Raw genomic sequence first — 16,981 nt, 5'->3', positions numbered from 1 at the left:
CCCTACTATCAATATCTTACGCCAGAGTGGTATGTTGTTAAAATCAATGAACCTACATTGATACATCATTATCATCCAAAGTCCATAGTTTACATTAGGGTTCATTCTTGGTGTTATATATTCTATGGATTATGACAAATATATAGTGACATGTATCTACCATTATAGTATTATACAGACTAATTTCACTGTTCTAAAAATCCTCTGTGCTCTGCCTATTCATCTCTCCCTCTCCTCTGTAGTATGTGGCAATGGCAACCACTGATTTTTTTTTAATTATTTTTTTAATTTTATTTTAATTTTTGGCTGCATTGGGTCTTTGTTGCTGAGCTCAGGCTTTCTCTAGTTGCAGCAAGCAGGGGCTACTCTTTGTTGCAGTGTGTGGGCTTCAGTAGTTGTGGTGCACAGGCTCAGTAGTTGTGGTGTGCAGGCTCAGTAGTTGTGGTGTGCAGGCTCAGTAGTTGTGGTGCACGGGCTTAGTTGCTGCACGGCGTGTGGGATCTTCCCAGACCAGGGCTCGAACCCATATCCCCTGCATTGGCAGGCGGATTCTTAACCACTGCAACACCAGGGAAGTCCCACCACTGATCTTTTTATCATCTCCATAGTTTTGCCTTTTCCAGAATGTTATATAGTTAAAATCATATATTATGTAGCCTTTTCAGATTGGGCTTCTTACATTTAATAATATGCATTTAAGATTACTCCTGGGCTTCCCTGGTGGCACAGTGGTTGAGAGGCCGCCTGCTGATTCAGGGGACACGGGTTTGTGCCCCGGTCCAGGAAGATCCCACATACTGCAGAGCAGCTGGGCCCGTGAGCCATGGCCGCTGAGCCTGCATGTCCGGAGCCTGTGCTCCACAATGGGAGAGGCCACAATAGTGAGAGGCCAAAAAAAAAAAAAAAAAAAAAAATAGATTACTCCTAACCAGTTTTTGTGCATCTGTTCCTATATCCTGTTTTATTTTGTGTCAAGCAATACATTTTCATAATTAATTTTTATTTCTCTGTTGAGTTTGTAGTTATATCAGTTTTCATTATTTTTTTTTGGTTGCTTTAGGGATTACAGTGTGCATCTTTAACTTGATCATGTTTTACTTAGAGTTAGTACTGAATTACCTAAGGTAAAATATGTCAACTTGCAACATTGCATTTTCATTTATTGGCTTCCCCATGGTTTGTTTTTTTGTTCACCGTGTGTGTGATATTTATATTTGTAATAAATGGTGTTAGAATGCCTACTTTAAACTAAGGGTCTACAGCCCAGAGGCTAAAAACAGTCTGCTATGTGTTTTTGTACAGATTGTGAGTTTAAAATAGTTATACTTTAAATGTTTGAAAAAGTGCAAAATCAAAATATTTTTGACCTACATAATCAAAATATTTCTCACCTACATAACTTTTATGAAATTTAAATTTCAGTGTCCATACATGAAGTTTTATTGAAACACAACTTTGCTCATTCATTTTATGTACTGTCCATGGTTGCGTTCATACTAAAACAGCAGAAAGTGTTCACCAGCCCCTGCTTGAAACACTCATGTTTTTTAAATAAGGAAGGAAATGAATATTTATAGTCTTTTATATACAACTTTTCTCAACCTCCTCATTCTTTCCTAAAGACCTTGTTTACCATCTGATGTCATTTTTACCTTCAGCCTGAAAACCTTCCTTTACCATTTTTGATGGTACAGTTTTGCTGGTGATGAATTCTCTCAGACTTCTTCTGAAAGTAGCTTTATGTTGACTTTATTTTCAATAGGTAATTTTGCTCAGTACAGAATTCTTGGTTGATGTTCTCTTTGGCTTTTAGCAGTTTGATTAGGATTTACTGAGTGTGGTTTTCTTTTGTTTTTATCCTTTTGGGGTTCATTAAGCTTTTTCAATATATAAGTTAAGTTTTGCTTACTTTGAATGTGTTAGGCCATTATTTCCTTAAAACTTATTCAGACCCTTTTTTTTTCCCCCCTGTTTTTCTGGGACTCCAATTACACCTCTGTTGGATTACTTTGAACTTGACCCACTGCTCTCTGTGAGTCTATTCATTTTTTCTTTTTCTTTCCCTTTCTATTCAGATTGATTAATTTCTGTTGATCTAGTTATATATAGGCATACCTAATTTTATTATGCTTTTATTTCACTTTGCATATATTTCATTTTTTACAAATTGAAGGTTTGTAGCAATGCTGAGTTTAACGTAAGTCTACTGGTGCCATTTTTCCAACAGCATTTGCTCACTTCGTCTCTGTCACTTTGGCTATTCTTCAGTATTTCAAACTTTTTCATTATATTTGTTATCATCTGTGATCAGTGATCTTTGATGTTAGTATCGCAAAAAGATTACAACTCCTTGAAAGCTCTGGTGATGATTAGTACATTTTAGCTGTAAAGTATTTTTTAATTAAGGCATGTTCATTGTTTTTTAGACATAATGCCATTGCATTTAATAGATTACAGTAGAATGTAAATGTAACTTTTATATGCACTGGGTAACCAAAAAATTCGTGCGACTCGCTTTATTGCAATAATCACTTTATTGCAGTGGTCTAGAACTGAATCTGCAGTATCTCTGAGGTATGCCTGTATTTACAAGGTTACTGATTGCTTCTTTTTCTATTTCTAGTCTGCTACCTACGTAGTGAATTTTTCATTTCAGTTACTGTACTCTAGAATTTTCACTTCGTGCTTTTTTAGCAGTTTATGTTTCAAGATTCCATGCCAGGTTTTTCATTACTTCTTTAGATACATTTAGAACAGCTGTTTTGAAGCCTTTGGGGCAAAATCCAATACCTAGGTCTACTAGGAATTAGTTTCCATGAACTTTTTCTGAATATGGGTCATATTCCCTCTCTTCTGTTTTGTTTACATGTCTAATTTTTGCTAGAAACCAAGAACATCATGAGTAATATGTTATAGTAATCTGAATTCTGTATGTCTGTTTTTCTGAGGATTATCGTTTTCTGTTGTTGTTGTTCTAGCAGACGATTAACTTGCTTGGAATCAAACTTCAAACTCTGCCCTCCCTGCCCCTCCACCTCCACCCCAAGTGTGAAGCAGCTGATAGCTAGGTCCCTTAAGCTCCCACCTGCTGCTTTTTACCCTGGTCCCATGATGGGAGGTAGATTCCCACTGTGTTCATGTACTTTAGCTCTCAAAGAATTTGGTATATATTTATACTTAGATTTGGGGCCTGACTTTCTGCATTCTCTTTCTTTCAGTGTTTCACCCCTTATACTTCCTGCTGCTTTTTGTTAGCTCCAGCTTCTGACACCTCAGTCCATTAAGTCTTCAGTTTTCTTCTGCTTAAACTATGAGCAGGTTGTGGAATGCTGTTAATCAAAAATGCAGAAATCTCCAAATCTCACTAGGTACACTTCTGTTTTTCAATACTCTTTGCTGGTGTCTTTCGGTTTGCTCTTTGCTAAGCCTCCTGTTATCTCTCTAACAATTGCTTAGTTTAACTATCAAGCTGGAGTTATGGCAGAGTTTATACTCAGATTTGGGGTCTCATTTTTCCTGTAGTTCTCTCACTTCCGGAATTTATCGCTAAATCTCCAGCTCATCTGCAAGCCCTCAATTCTGTCCCCTGTCACCTTTGAGGAAGCTCTTCACCTGAAGAGCTATGGGCTTTGGGGTACCTTCATGCAAAAAAGCCACAAACTGGGCTTCCCTGGTGACGCAGTGGTTGAGAGTCCGCCTGCCGATTCAGGGGACACGGGTTCGTGCCCTGGTCCGGGAAGATCCCACATGCCATGGAGCGGCTGGGCCCGTGAGCCATGGCTGCTGAGCCTGCGTGTCCAGAGCCTGTGCTCCACAATGGGAGAGGCCACAACAGTGAGAGGCCCGCGTACCACAGAAATAAAACAAACAAACAAACAAAAAGCCACAAACCTAACAATTCTTAATCATTGCTGCCTTTTAAGGATAAACACCTCCAATTTTTGCTTGACCAATTTACTGTATTATTATTGGATGCCCAAAGTCACTCCCATGCATTTTAAAACTATATTCTTCCTGCATAACACATTAATCTTGAAGATGAAAAATTTACCTCCTCAGTGAAGTCTGAAAAATTATTCTGCCTTTGTAATACACTGTTATCTTGTACCTACTTCTGTTTATAATACCCATAACACCTTCTTGTAGATTTGTGTTGATACATACTTTCTTGAAGGTATGTGTTACATGCTTTGAGGTTGTAACTTCTTGTGAACAGGACAGTGTTGTGTATATCTTGGCACCCTAGTAAACGAGTCCAATTTGGGGTTACAAAGTGACTTCACAATAAACATTTTTAGAATGAGTTATTAAATAAATTTGGTGGCAAGTACTTCTACCTTGATTTTTGTTTCCCTTACTATTTAAATCACAAAACAAGAAAAATGGTAGGCATTCTTTATAAGTTTTCATAAGAATGCCATAAAGGAACAGGATCAAAACTAGTCCCCAATTTCTCGTCAATTTGTTCTAATCACAGTCCCAAACCATTACAGGGATCAGTGTCATTCAAAGATGTGACTGTGGACTTTAGTCAGGAGGAGTGGCAGCACCTTGATCCTGCTCAGAAGATGCTATACATGGATGTGATGTTGGAAAACTATTGCCACCTCGTTTCTGTGGGTAAGAAAAACTCTCTTTGAAACTTTCAGTAGCATGCATTTCTTTTCAAGATGCCTAAAATATGTGTGATCTTGATTTCAGGGATAAGAGGTGATGCATTCTTTTTGGTTGACAGAAAGGATTATTGTGTCTTCACTTGCATAGTGCAAGGTGTTAAATTTACTGTTACACAAAGGAGTATCTTAATTTGCAGTACTGAAAATTCACCTTATTGATTTTTCAAAGGTATTGACGCCTAAGCAACTTAATCCAAATCTTCTCTTAATCAGGGTGTCACATGACCAAGCCTGATGTGATCCTCAAGTTGGAACGAGGAGAAGAGCCATGGACATCGTTTACAGGTCATACCTGTTTAGGTGAGTTTCTGACTTGCAGGCAAATGAAATCTGTGGAAAATAAATTTAAGTGGTTATGTGTTGGGTGACACCTTTGAAATATTTTGGTAGTGTCTTTTTAAAGGTTCCTAGCCGTTGAAATGGCTATTGTGCCTGCAAAAAATTTAAATCACTTTCAAATGTTACTCTCCCTATATAATAGACTTCCTTAGTTTGCTTGGTGTTATCAAAGATAGTTGCCACTCTTAATCAAAATTAAGCCTTCCTTCTTTTAGATCTTTTTCCTTCCTTCTTATAGACCTTTTTTCTTGATTAGTATCCTTTTTTAGCTTTCTCGATCCCTTATCTTTTAGCCATTGAATAGATTTCTTTTAGGCATTTTTAAATCTATCTTTAAGAAAGAAAAAATTCTTGGCTAATATTTCTCTTCTTAGTTGCTTTTTCTTTCCCTTTCTTTTATAGTATTTGAGATTTGTTTGCTATGCTAACTCTAAGTTCCCATTCTCACCATGAGTCTAGCTATTAATTTTAAAGCTCATTCACCTTGGCCCAGACTGATAATTCCATAGTTACCATTTTCTTCCATTAAACTTCCATGGTTCATTGTTATATGGCTGATCATCTTTCCTGAAATCATCCCTTGGTTTGGGTAAAACACTGAATCATTCTTATCCTGATTCTCTTAAGTGATTATTTCCAACTTACTCTGTTTTTTTTACCACTCTGGCCATATTGCCTGGAACAGTGCCTCATACATAATAGTCACAGAACTTTTTATTTTTTTAAGGTATATTGTTTCATTGGTCTCTCAGTCTTATTTCTCTAATTTGTCCTCAAGAGATCTACCTTTCAATTATAGTAGTCTCATCCACTCTCAGAACTTAAGCTCCTTGTTTTACGTGGAGAACCTCTAATACCAACATACTCGGCACAGTCCTCCCACCTTCACTAGTCCTTCACAAGTTCTCCACTCTGATGCCTCACCTCTTTTGTGACAATAAGTTGAAAATGAAAATCACCAACTTTCCTAGCTCTTAAATTCTTTCCCATTAACTATTTCCAAATTATTTTATTACTGCCATGATACCAGCTTGATTGTCTCTGTCATAATCTCTTGTGGATCTCTTCACAATTTGTGTTTATCAGCCCATGAAATATATTTACATCTTCCCATATTTTCATTTTTTACTCACATCATACAAAATGATGACTGCCTTATTTCATGTCTTGCATACAGTAATTACAATTTGTTTTTGCTATAATTTTTGTCCTAATTTTTTCAATTTATATTGTTACTTTCCTGACAAGCTATATCATCACTTGTTCCCCACTACTTATTATTATAGGAAATTGAAATTCTCCTTCATACAAGGAGTACTATAATAAGCCCTCATCTGGTCTTTTCAACTTTATTTCTCTCTTTTGTGGAAAATGCTTGCTAATTTCCACTTCATCTAGTCTCCTAAATGTTCTGTATACATGTAGGGTCTATCATGATGTCTGTACTTTTCATTGTGTTCACCTTTCTGTATAGTGTATATCTTTGAAGTCTTGAGATTTCTTCTCCTTTCTATTCCTTGACTACTCCCCAACATATCCACCTTTCCTTTTCCTGAATTTCCATGCTGCTTACTAACTGTAACACACACAGCTCTTGGATGTTATATAATTTGATACTTGATTGTACATTGTTTATGCTTAAGGATTCTTTCTTTCAAAGATAAGATCCTCTGTATCTTCTTTGCCATAGTATACAACATTTTAAGTAATCAGTAGTTGCTTCATTTTCTGTTTATGGAGCTGTACAGGGGAGATCTCTTTTTCCTCCATTCATAAAGTATGTACTATAAGTCCTTTCAGAAGTACTTGCTCAGGCCATGGTTCTGTACATTCTGATTCAAATGGTTGGATTCTAACAAACACTACCTATCTATGATATGCAGTGTTAATGTAAACTCAGAAGAGTACAAAGGCGATAACCAATAAAGTATTCCTTTATGAGAAAGGATTACTGTCAAAGTCTGCATTTTTCATGAAATATTTATGACACAGTGTAAGCTTGTAAAAATATTTGTTAAAATTCATTTTCTAGATCATAATTATTTTCAAGTTATAAAGAAGTAATGAATAAAGTGGTGGTGGGATATATGTGAAGGGTTTTGATATCATGGAGTAGTAACATTTTCTTGAAGATTATCTAAATATGATTAGAAATAAGACTGGAAGGCAAGTCAACTGATTAAAAGAACATGAGCAAAAGCATCTGATTAGGGATAAGGAAGGTATTTATAGGGCAGTAAATGTTAGGCTTTGATCATTATGGGTGAAATTTTTCAGATATGTGGACAACCCTGAAAACTTCTTTGAATATAAAAAATAAGTCTAGGTAATGTAAAGTTTTGTTTACAGGAGAAATTCCTTGTTTGTTAGTATTGTGGGTAATGGACTCAAGGAAGAAATAGATTTTTGAACCTAGATTTAACATTGTTTCACTAGATGTGGATAATTGCAAAGCAAAAGAGTCAAATATAGTTCTAAATTTATAAGAGAAATAAAGGTTAAGATTAATGAGTGATTTAGAACCAGAGTGAACAATCTTTCTGGTTCCCCATATGGAAAACTGGAGTTAAGAATGTTACTATATTGGGGAAAGATTTGAATCTTTCTTTAAACCTCTAAGTTAGCACTTAAAAAGAAGAATAGTTATAATTAATGATCATGAGAGTTTTGTTATTGAACAGTTCTGAAAGAAAATAATAACAACAGCAACCTGAATACACTAGTGAACATACCCCTAGTCTGTTTTAAAGTTCCTGTTGGAAGTGTTTTCCTAGTATTTCCCTCGCAAGAAAAAATGATCCCCAGCTATATAGAGGATTATAAACACTAGGAAAATAGTTGATGCTTAGAAAGATTTATTGGTGGGTGTGTGGAAAGAGGGTGGTGGAACAACTGGAAGTATTGGATGAATATTTAAAAGTATAGGCTCAGGGGGATTCCCTGGTGATCCAGTGGTTAGGAATCCACATTTCCGCTGCAGGGGGCACGGGTTCAGTCCCTGGTCAGGGAACTAAGATCCCATATGCCACGTGGTGCGGCATAAAGAAATAAAGAAATAAAAGTATAGTCTCTGATCTGTGTCCTTCAAATGCCTTCCTCTAAAATTTTCCCTGAACAAACTTTTCTGCTAATTTTTCTTGTTCATCCTACTTAAATCTTAATGCTCTTGAAAGGTTCACTTCATTGCCTCTGAATCCACCTATCCAAGCATGAATTCCTCTTCCACTATTCTTTTGTCTCTTCTCCTTACTGCTTCGTGTGTTTGTTTCACTTGCTGTATGAAGTTCTGGTGCAAAATGCAAATGTTACTAGCGTTCATTACTTATTTTTCATCTTTTTCCACACTGAGGCAGAGTTTTTAATTTAGGTTCCATGTCTTTTCCCAGGCAAGGAATAATTTGTCCTTGGTCTTTTTTGGCCTCATGTACTAGACCCTATTACAATTCCTTTCCATAGCAAATATGTGAAGATTCACAAATTGTTATTAATTATATTCTTTCCTAGAAGAAAAGTGGAAAGCTGAAGACTTTTTAGTGAAATTCAAGGAGCAACAAGATAAGTTTTCTAGATCAGTTGTATTAATCAACCACAAAAAACTGATTAAGGAGAACAGTAGTGCATATGAAAAGACATTTACTTTAAGCAAAAACCCTATTAATTCAAAAAACCTACCTCCTGAATATGACACTCATGGAAAGATTTTTAAAAATGTGTCAGAATTAATCATTAGTAATCTAAGTCCTACAAGAAAGAGACTTAGTGAGCATAATGGATATGGGAAATCACTCCTCAATACTAAGCCAGAGACAGCTCACTCTGGAGTCAAATCCCATAATCAATGTGGTAGGACTGTCAGTCATAATGAAGTGATTATGCAATATCATGAGATAGAAACTTCAGCACAGTCATTTGGATATAATGACTGTGAGAAATCCTTCCTTAAAAAAGGAGGCCTAATTACACATAATAGAGCTTACAGAAGGGAAAAACCATCTGAATATAATAAAAGGAGAAGAACAACCAATATTGAAAAAAAGCATATATGCACTGAATGTGGGAAGTCCTTCTGCAGGAAATCAGTATTGATTCTGCATCAGGGAATTCACACAGAGGAAAAACCCTACCAATGTCATCAATGTGGAAATTCATTTAGAAGGAAATCATATCTCATTGATCATCAGAGAACTCACACTGGAGAGAAACCCTTTGTTTGTAATGAATGTGGTAAGTCCTTCCGCCTAAAGACAGCCCTCACTGATCATCAGAGAACACATACAGGGGAGAAATCATATGAATGTCCACAATGTAGGAATGCCTTCAGATTGAAGTCACACCTCATTCGTCATCAGAGAACTCACACAGGAGAGAAACCATATGAGTGTAATGACTGTGGGAAGTCTTTCCGCCAGAAGACAACACTCTCCCTACATCAGAGAATTCATACAGGAGAGAAACCCTATATTTGTAAAGAATGTGGGAAGTCCTTTCACCAGAAGGCAAATCTTACTGTACATCAGAGAACTCATACAGGGGAAAAGCCCTATATTTGTAATGAATGTGGGAAATCCTTCTCTCAGAAGACAACCCTCGCTCTTCATGAGAAGACTCATAATGAAGAGAAACCTTATATTTGTAATGAGTGTGGAAAATCCTTCCGCCAGAAGACAACCCTTGTGGCACATCAGAGAACACATACAGGGGAAAAGTCCTATGAATGTCCTCACTGTGGGAAGGCTTTTAGAATGAAGTCATACCTCATTGATCATCACAGAACTCACACAGGAGAGAAACCATATGAATGTAATGAATGTGGGAAATCCTTCAGTCAGAAGACAAATCTCAATCTACATCAGAGAATTCATACAGGAGAGAAACCCTATATTTGTAATGAGTGTGGGAAGTCTTTTCGCCAGAAAGCAACCCTCACTGTACATCAGAAAATACATACAGGGCAGAAATCCTATGAATGCCCTCAGTGTGGGAAAGCCTTTAGCAGGAAGTCATATCTCATTCATCATCAAAGAACTCATACAGGAGAGAAACCATACAAGTGTAATGAATGTGGCAAGTGCTTCCGCCAGAAGACAAATCTCATTGTACATCAGAGAACTCATACAGGGGAGAAGCCTTATATTTGTAATGAGTGTGGTAAGTCCTTCAGTTATAAGAGAAACCTTATTGTCCATCAAAGAACTCACAAGGGAGAAAACATGGTAATGCAGTAATAAATGATGTGATTTCTTTGTGAAGCCTTTCTAAGTTATTGTAAAACTTTAGTTTTTTAAAAAAGCATGCTTAACATGTGAATAAGGTAATTTTAATCACAAATGTAATAATAATTATTAACTTAATGTACTATACCACATAACTATTTATCTACTGTTTACTAGCATATGAAATGGATATGATCATTGATATTGAACTCTTACCAGCAATGAAGCTAATTTTTTGCATTTTCAAGTTCTCCTGCTGACTCAGTTTATTTTTTTTAATTCTTATATAATACATGCAGAAGCAAGATACAAAGTGGTTTTAAGTATCAGTCTCTGTAAGAGGAAGAAATTATGAAGTATATTTCTCATTGCACTCTGCAGAATAAAAGTTAGTTGTTACTTCCCCAAAGATTACCACTTCCCTAGATTTAACATGAAATAGTTTTTGCATGTCTTTAAACTTTATATTTTATTATACATTACAAATTCATTTATGTCTTGTTTCACTCAACATTTTAAAGATTCATACATTATTGCACATGGCAGTAGTGTATTCATTTTCATTCTGTATACTCTTCCATTTTAAGAATATACTGCTATTTATCCTCTTGATGGATATTTGTATTTTTTATAATTTTGTGTTGTAATAAAAATGCTACTATAAATATTCTTGTATATGTGTGTGTGTGTATTTCTGTTGATTTTATATGAAGACTGGGATTACTCAGTCCCAGGGTATACATAAAGTTTTTTCAGTTATGTTAGGTACTGCTAAACATCTCTCAGACCTTTCTCAATGTGAGATAATTCAATTTGGAGAGTAACAGCTCTGTAATTCAAGTGGAGAAAGGTCATTGAACTGGAGAAGTCCTACTAAAAAGAAATCCTTATAATGTTATAATTGTGAGAAGGCTGTTAGTCATGAATATATGAATGTAATAAATGTAGAAAGACCTTAGCTGTGGCTTAAACCTTACATAAAATCAGATAATCCATATTGGAGGGCATCCTAGAGTTGTCGTGATTATAGGGGTACTTTTAGCAATAGCTTATGTCTTATTCACCATCAAAGAATTTATACTAAAGAAAGGTTAAGAAAGAACATAGATGAATAAAATTTGGGAGTATAGGAGTCTATTCACTCTAATAGAATTATGAAGAAAATATATAAGTAAGCCTATGTATAATATAATAAGCCTATGTAAAGTAAGCCTTTTATACCTTGATTTATCTCACAGGAAATGTGGGTCTCGAAAATCCCAAATAAAAAATCACTGGAGATTTTGATGTGTGAGAATTGGAAATCTAAGATAATACCATCTATAGCATCTTTTCTGTGAAAATAGTAAGCTCAACAGCAATTTGAACAGTGTTACTAAAGGCCCTTCTTGAGGGGGATTATTCATAACCAATATTTATTACATACATGAAGTTATTGTAATAAAATTCAGTAGAAATTTAAATAAGCTGTTTTTACCCCCAATTCAGTAGAACTGTAAACTGTATCTAAGTAAGTAGGGAAATAATTGATAGTTCAAGTATCTGACATTAAAAATGTACAATAGGCCGTCTGGCCTATAGAAAGGGGCACCAACTGCCAGTGGATTGTAAATGGAAACATGCTTGTCATTCCTGGTCTTGCAGATGATTTCAGAGCAGAAAAAGAACAGTGGGTGATGAAGCAAATCAGACATGATAAAAATTTAGACTTGAAAGGGACATACGATAAAAGATAAAATGCCTTGTCTGACTGGACAGAACTTTGAGAAATATAGCCTTAACTAATAGTTATTATTTATGTTTAGAGGTTTTTTTCCTAGTGTATAGGCAGGATGAACATATTAGAATAAAATAGCTACAAGTAAGATTACAGGATCTATATTCAGAGTTATGAGAACCTAGAAATTATTTCATTTGAATAAATCTTTGTTTGTAGATGAGTAAAAATATATGCTAATGATGATGACTACCAAAAGAACTGCATTCACAACCAAGGATGCAAACCTACCTCTTTTTCCTGAGTATGTAGTGAGTTGGAAGCAAAACCGTCCACCAGCAAAAAGATTTTTGACTCACTGGAGGCTCAGATGATGGTTAGCATTTTTTAGCAATTAAGTATTTTAAAATTAAGGTATGTACATTGCTTTTTTAGACATACTGCTATTGCACACTTACTGTAGACTACAGTATAGTATAAACATAACTTTTATAGTATAAACGTGACATACTGGGAAACCACAAAATGCATGTGACTCACTTTATTGTGATACTTGCTTTACTGTGGTGGTCTGGAACCAAATCCACAATATATATGTGTATTATATATGTATATTAAGGCCACGTTGTGACGGACAACATATAGTTGGGGTTTTTTAAAAACTCCAGTTGGACAATGTCTTAATACTGGTTTTAAACCATTTGCATTTAATGTATATATACTGATATTGTTGGGCTTTAGCTCTAACATTTTTTCCTGTGTCTCCCTTCTATTTTTAATTCCTCTGTTTCCCTTTCTTGCTTGCTTTTTCATTTGAATATATTTTATTATCCCATTTTAATTTTTCTATTTAGCTTTTTACTATTTCTTTGTTTATTTTCTTTAGTGGTTCCTCTGGGGATTATAATACACATAATATATATAATTCACAATATACTTTGAGTTAACATTTTAGTACTGCATGTTGAATATGGAAACCTTACCACCATATTTGTCTCTTTTAGCCTCCCCTCTTTATATTATGATTATCATATTTACTGTATCTACATCCATTACAAACCTCATCAGAAAGTGTTATACTCCTTGCTTTTTATCACAGTAAATATTTAAATTATTTTAAAAAACAATTTTATTATTTATTCAGCAATTTGCCATTTCTGTTGCTCTTTACTTATTTCTGAAGTTTCAGGTTTTTCTTTGATATCATTTTCCTTCCATCTAAAGAGCTTCGTGTAGCATTTCTTTTACAGCAAGCCTGCAAGTAACAAATCCTCTTTGTTTTCCTTTACCTAAGAATATCTTTTATTTACTCTTCATTCCTGATAATTTTCACTGGATAAAGTTTGGGGTTGACATGTCTTTCCTTAAAGCACTTAAAAAATGTTGTTCCACTATCCTTTGGCCTTCATACTTTCTAATGGGAATTAAGGGATTGTTCTCCTATATGTAATGCATCAATATTCTCTGGAAGCTTTTGAGATTTTTTTTCTTTGATTTTCAGCAGTTTGGTTATGATGTGCCTCAGCAAAGGTTTCTTTTAGTTTATCTTTTTTGTGGTATGCTATATTTCTTGACTCTCTAATTTTAAGGTCTTTTGCCAAACTCGGTAGGTTTTCAACCATTGATTCTTTAAATATTCTTTTCTTCATGGCACTCCATTTTGTTGCTGAGCCCATCAAGTAAGTTCTAATTTTCACTGTTTTTCAGTTCTAAAATTCCTTTTATACATCTGAAAATTATATAATAAAAATTTGAAATTAAAATGTTTAATTTCGTTTTGGTTCTTTTTTTATAGCTTCTGTTTCTCTGCTTAGATATTCACTCAAGAGTTCACCTTTACTTCTTGGAACATGGTTCTAATTCTAATGTGGATCATGTTAGTATTGGTGTCTTTTTCTTTTCCATTGTGAGTTTTAAAGTTGTCCTGTTTCTTTGTATGTGGAGTACATTTTTATTGTTTCCTAGACATTTTGAATAATTTGATTCTCTGAGTCTAGTTTAAATCCTATGGGAAACATAATTTAGGTTTGTTTGTCTTAACAGGCAGTTTATTTAGATTGAATATGCAAGTTCCAAACTACTTTCTGTGCCCTGGGGTTCCAATGTCAATTCAGTTTTCAAAGCATTTGAAAATTGGAATTCAGTGTGCTTTATCTTTTATGTGCTTCACCCAGTACCCACTCTAAGACCTGGTTGATGGTCCACCTGGTTCAGTTCTCAAGGCCATTGGTATGCTGCCTAGTGTCAGATCTACACATGTGCACCCTCAAGTTCATATAATACTTTGAGGGATCCCTAACTTGAGTTGCTCCTTTCCCTTATCTCACTAGAACTCTTTAGTTCCCAGAGGCCCCCTTCCTGGATATAGTTAGAGCAACAGGGCTTTATTTAGCCTTCCCATTCTGCTGTGGCCTTCCCACAGCTAGATCTTCTTCCAGTGCCAATGAGTGAGAGAATAAAGAGGAAAAAAGCAATGGGATTTCCTCCACCTTTTTCAGAACAGACTTCCACTAGTAAGATAGGATTCCCTTTCCTCAGGGTTTAAGTATTTGCTGGCAGCTGCTGCTACCACCACCTACCCAATCCAGGACTGCAGCTTTCAGGACTAGTGTTTGCCTGCAGTGAGACCAGAAAGAAAAGAAAAACAACATGGATTTCTTCCACCTTCTCTGCTCCACAAAAACCCCTTCTCCCTATCTTCCAACTATAGAGAGTTTCTTATGGAGCTCTTTCCATCCAAGTTTGGCTCACAGTTTTGGGATTCAGGTTGTTTCAGTCCAGACCAGCACACCACCAGATCAAACTTCCAACTTCTTGTTTCCTTCCCAGTCTGCTAACATTTACTTTTCAGTTTTCTCAGCTGCCTCATCCATTCTGTCTATGATTTTAGTTGCATTCAGTGGGAGAGGCAGGGTGGAACATGCTAACTATCTTACCTGGTACTACTTTTTTTTTTTCCTTTTAAATTCTTGAGTTTGGATGCATCTTGCTGAAAGAGCTGGAAATAGAGTGCAATCATGTGGTACGATTATGCCAATTTCTGAATGGTGACTGATAGGCAAAACAAAGTTCTGCCTCTCAAGTCATGATTTCCTCCATGTTTGGTTTCATTTTGTTAATATTTTCCTTAGAATATTTGCATTAATATTCATAAGCTCATCTAGATCTTTTAGAAACTATCTTGATACAGTGTTTAGACTTCTAGGATGAGCTTGTAAAATTCTTTTAGAGATTATCCTTAGTTTTTACCTGATATTTAAGTATTGTTTTGTGTGTGTGTGTGTGTGTGTGTGTGTGTGGTACATGGGCCTCTCACTGTTGTGGCCTCTCCCATTGCGGAGCACAGGCTCCAGACGCGCAGGCTCAGTGGCCGTGGCTCACAGGCCCAGCCACTCCGCGGCATATGGGATCTTCCCGGACTGGGGCACAAACCCGTGTCCCCTGCATCAGCAGGCGGACTCTCAACCACTGCGCCACCAGGGAAGCCCTAAGTATTGTTTAAAAGAGAGGTTTTGGACCAGATTTTCATTTTCCTGCTATGTGTATTGGACTATGCAGATTTCTACCTCATCTTGAGTCAATTTTAAAGAAAATACTTTCTGTATATAATATTACTGATATTTTTAAACTCTCCATAAATATATGTGTGCTACCTTATTAATGCTGTCATATTTCTCACCTTTACATTGGTCAAATTTATAAGTCTAGTTTAGATCAGTGTTTTTTCCACAAAAATAAATTAGGGAGGTTTTATTGCTTCTTCCATTGATTTCCAATTTTAACTGTACGAACTGTTTTCTTCTTCTGTAGTTAGGTTACTTTGTTCTTTTTCTGGTTTCTTAGGTTTGATTACATCATCAGTTTTATCAGGTGTCCACTATGTGACAGACACTGTTTCAGAACTAGGGTTATAATAGTGTAGTCACGTGGGGCAATGATGTTAATTGTTGAATGATGATGCAAAAAAAGGTCTGGCTCTATGTCTTGATTTCCCACATTTGTTAAAGGGTATTAGTATTCTTCTAAGATGACTTTGGTCACCTCATACAGGTTTTGTTATTTAGCAACTCATTATCACTCATATCTGAGTGGTATCCTGTTTTAATACTGGTTTTCTCTTTGAATCAAACAAATAAAATATAAATTTCCAAGAGGAGGTTAGAATCACTCCACAGATACTTTCTAATTGTGAGAACAAAAAAGGACCCTTAAAATGGAGAGAGTTGACAGTCACCACCTTAACCATATGATCAAATTTAGCCTCATGTTATCAATATGTACCTTGATATACAATACAAAATACATCATTTATGAAATATTCTTGCAAAATTGTTTGATCCAAACTTAATCTTCTCTCTACACTTAATTTCCAATGTAAATGGCAGAGTTAATTAAATGACAACATTAGGAAAAGAGAACAACAATCGAAGATATGGAATATCCTACAAGACAACTGCATGGACTCTAAGAAGAAAAAGTCATGGGGAAAAAAAGTGAAGAACTAAACTAGCCTAAAAGAGACATATCAACTAAATGCAATTTCTGAACCTAGAGTTGACTAGATAAAAAACGAAAGCAAACAACTGTAAAGTCAATCTTGGGACAGCTGGGAAAACCTGAACGTGTATCACATGATATATTTTAGAAGATGTGGTTATAGTATGGTTATGTTGAAAATTATAGGAAGATAAACCAAATATGACAAACTTTTAGCTATTAAACTAGGTGGAGGGGGCAGGGTGGTAAACACATGTCCATTGTACTTTTCTAACTTTCCTGTTTGTTTGAAAGTTTTCATAATGGCAACTTGGAAGGTTTACTAATGGACAGTTTCCTCTGTTTTCCTTTTGATAATTTCTAATAAACTTTCAGTTGTGAGAGAATGTAGATTATGGGATATCTGTTATTAGGAATTTATTAACAGAAAACTCCTTCATACCCTTTTCTACTTAAGCAACTAGCTATATTCTCAATATATATTTACAGCTACTAGTTCCAGAGTATTTATTCCAGCATTAGTTTCCTGATGCAGCTCA

At 35.5% G+C, this 16,981-nt stretch overlaps 1 protein-coding gene across 2 annotated transcripts in view; it reads left to right on the top strand.

Moving 5' to 3' along the window:
* LOC103081756 (zinc finger protein 567) overlaps positions 1 to 16,981 on the top strand; it is a 158,607-nt gene that overhangs the window by 17,717 nt on the left and 123,909 nt on the right. Inside the window, exons 2-4 of one of the 2 annotated variants that reach the window (XM_007471033.1) lie at positions 4,494 to 4,620; positions 4,890 to 4,976; positions 8,520 to 10,888. In XM_007471033.1, the coding sequence (XP_007471095.1) occupies positions 4,569 to 4,620; positions 4,890 to 4,976; positions 8,520 to 10,240 (1,860 nt within the window). In that variant the 5' untranslated portion in view covers positions 4,494 to 4,568 and the 3' untranslated portion in view covers positions 10,241 to 10,888. Of the gene's footprint in view, positions 1 to 4,493; positions 4,621 to 4,889; positions 4,977 to 8,519 lie in introns of those variants that run through there. The other variant, XM_007471032.1, reaches the window with a different exon arrangement.

This window comes from Lipotes vexillifer, unplaced genomic scaffold (assembly GCF_000442215.2).
Source record: "Lipotes vexillifer unplaced genomic scaffold, Lipotes_vexillifer_v1.1 scaffold182, whole genome shotgun sequence".
In the NCBI taxonomy this organism is placed as follows: Eukaryota; Metazoa; Chordata; class Mammalia; order Artiodactyla; family Lipotidae; genus Lipotes; species Lipotes vexillifer.
This window is presented reverse-complemented; position numbering and strand designations above follow the sequence as displayed.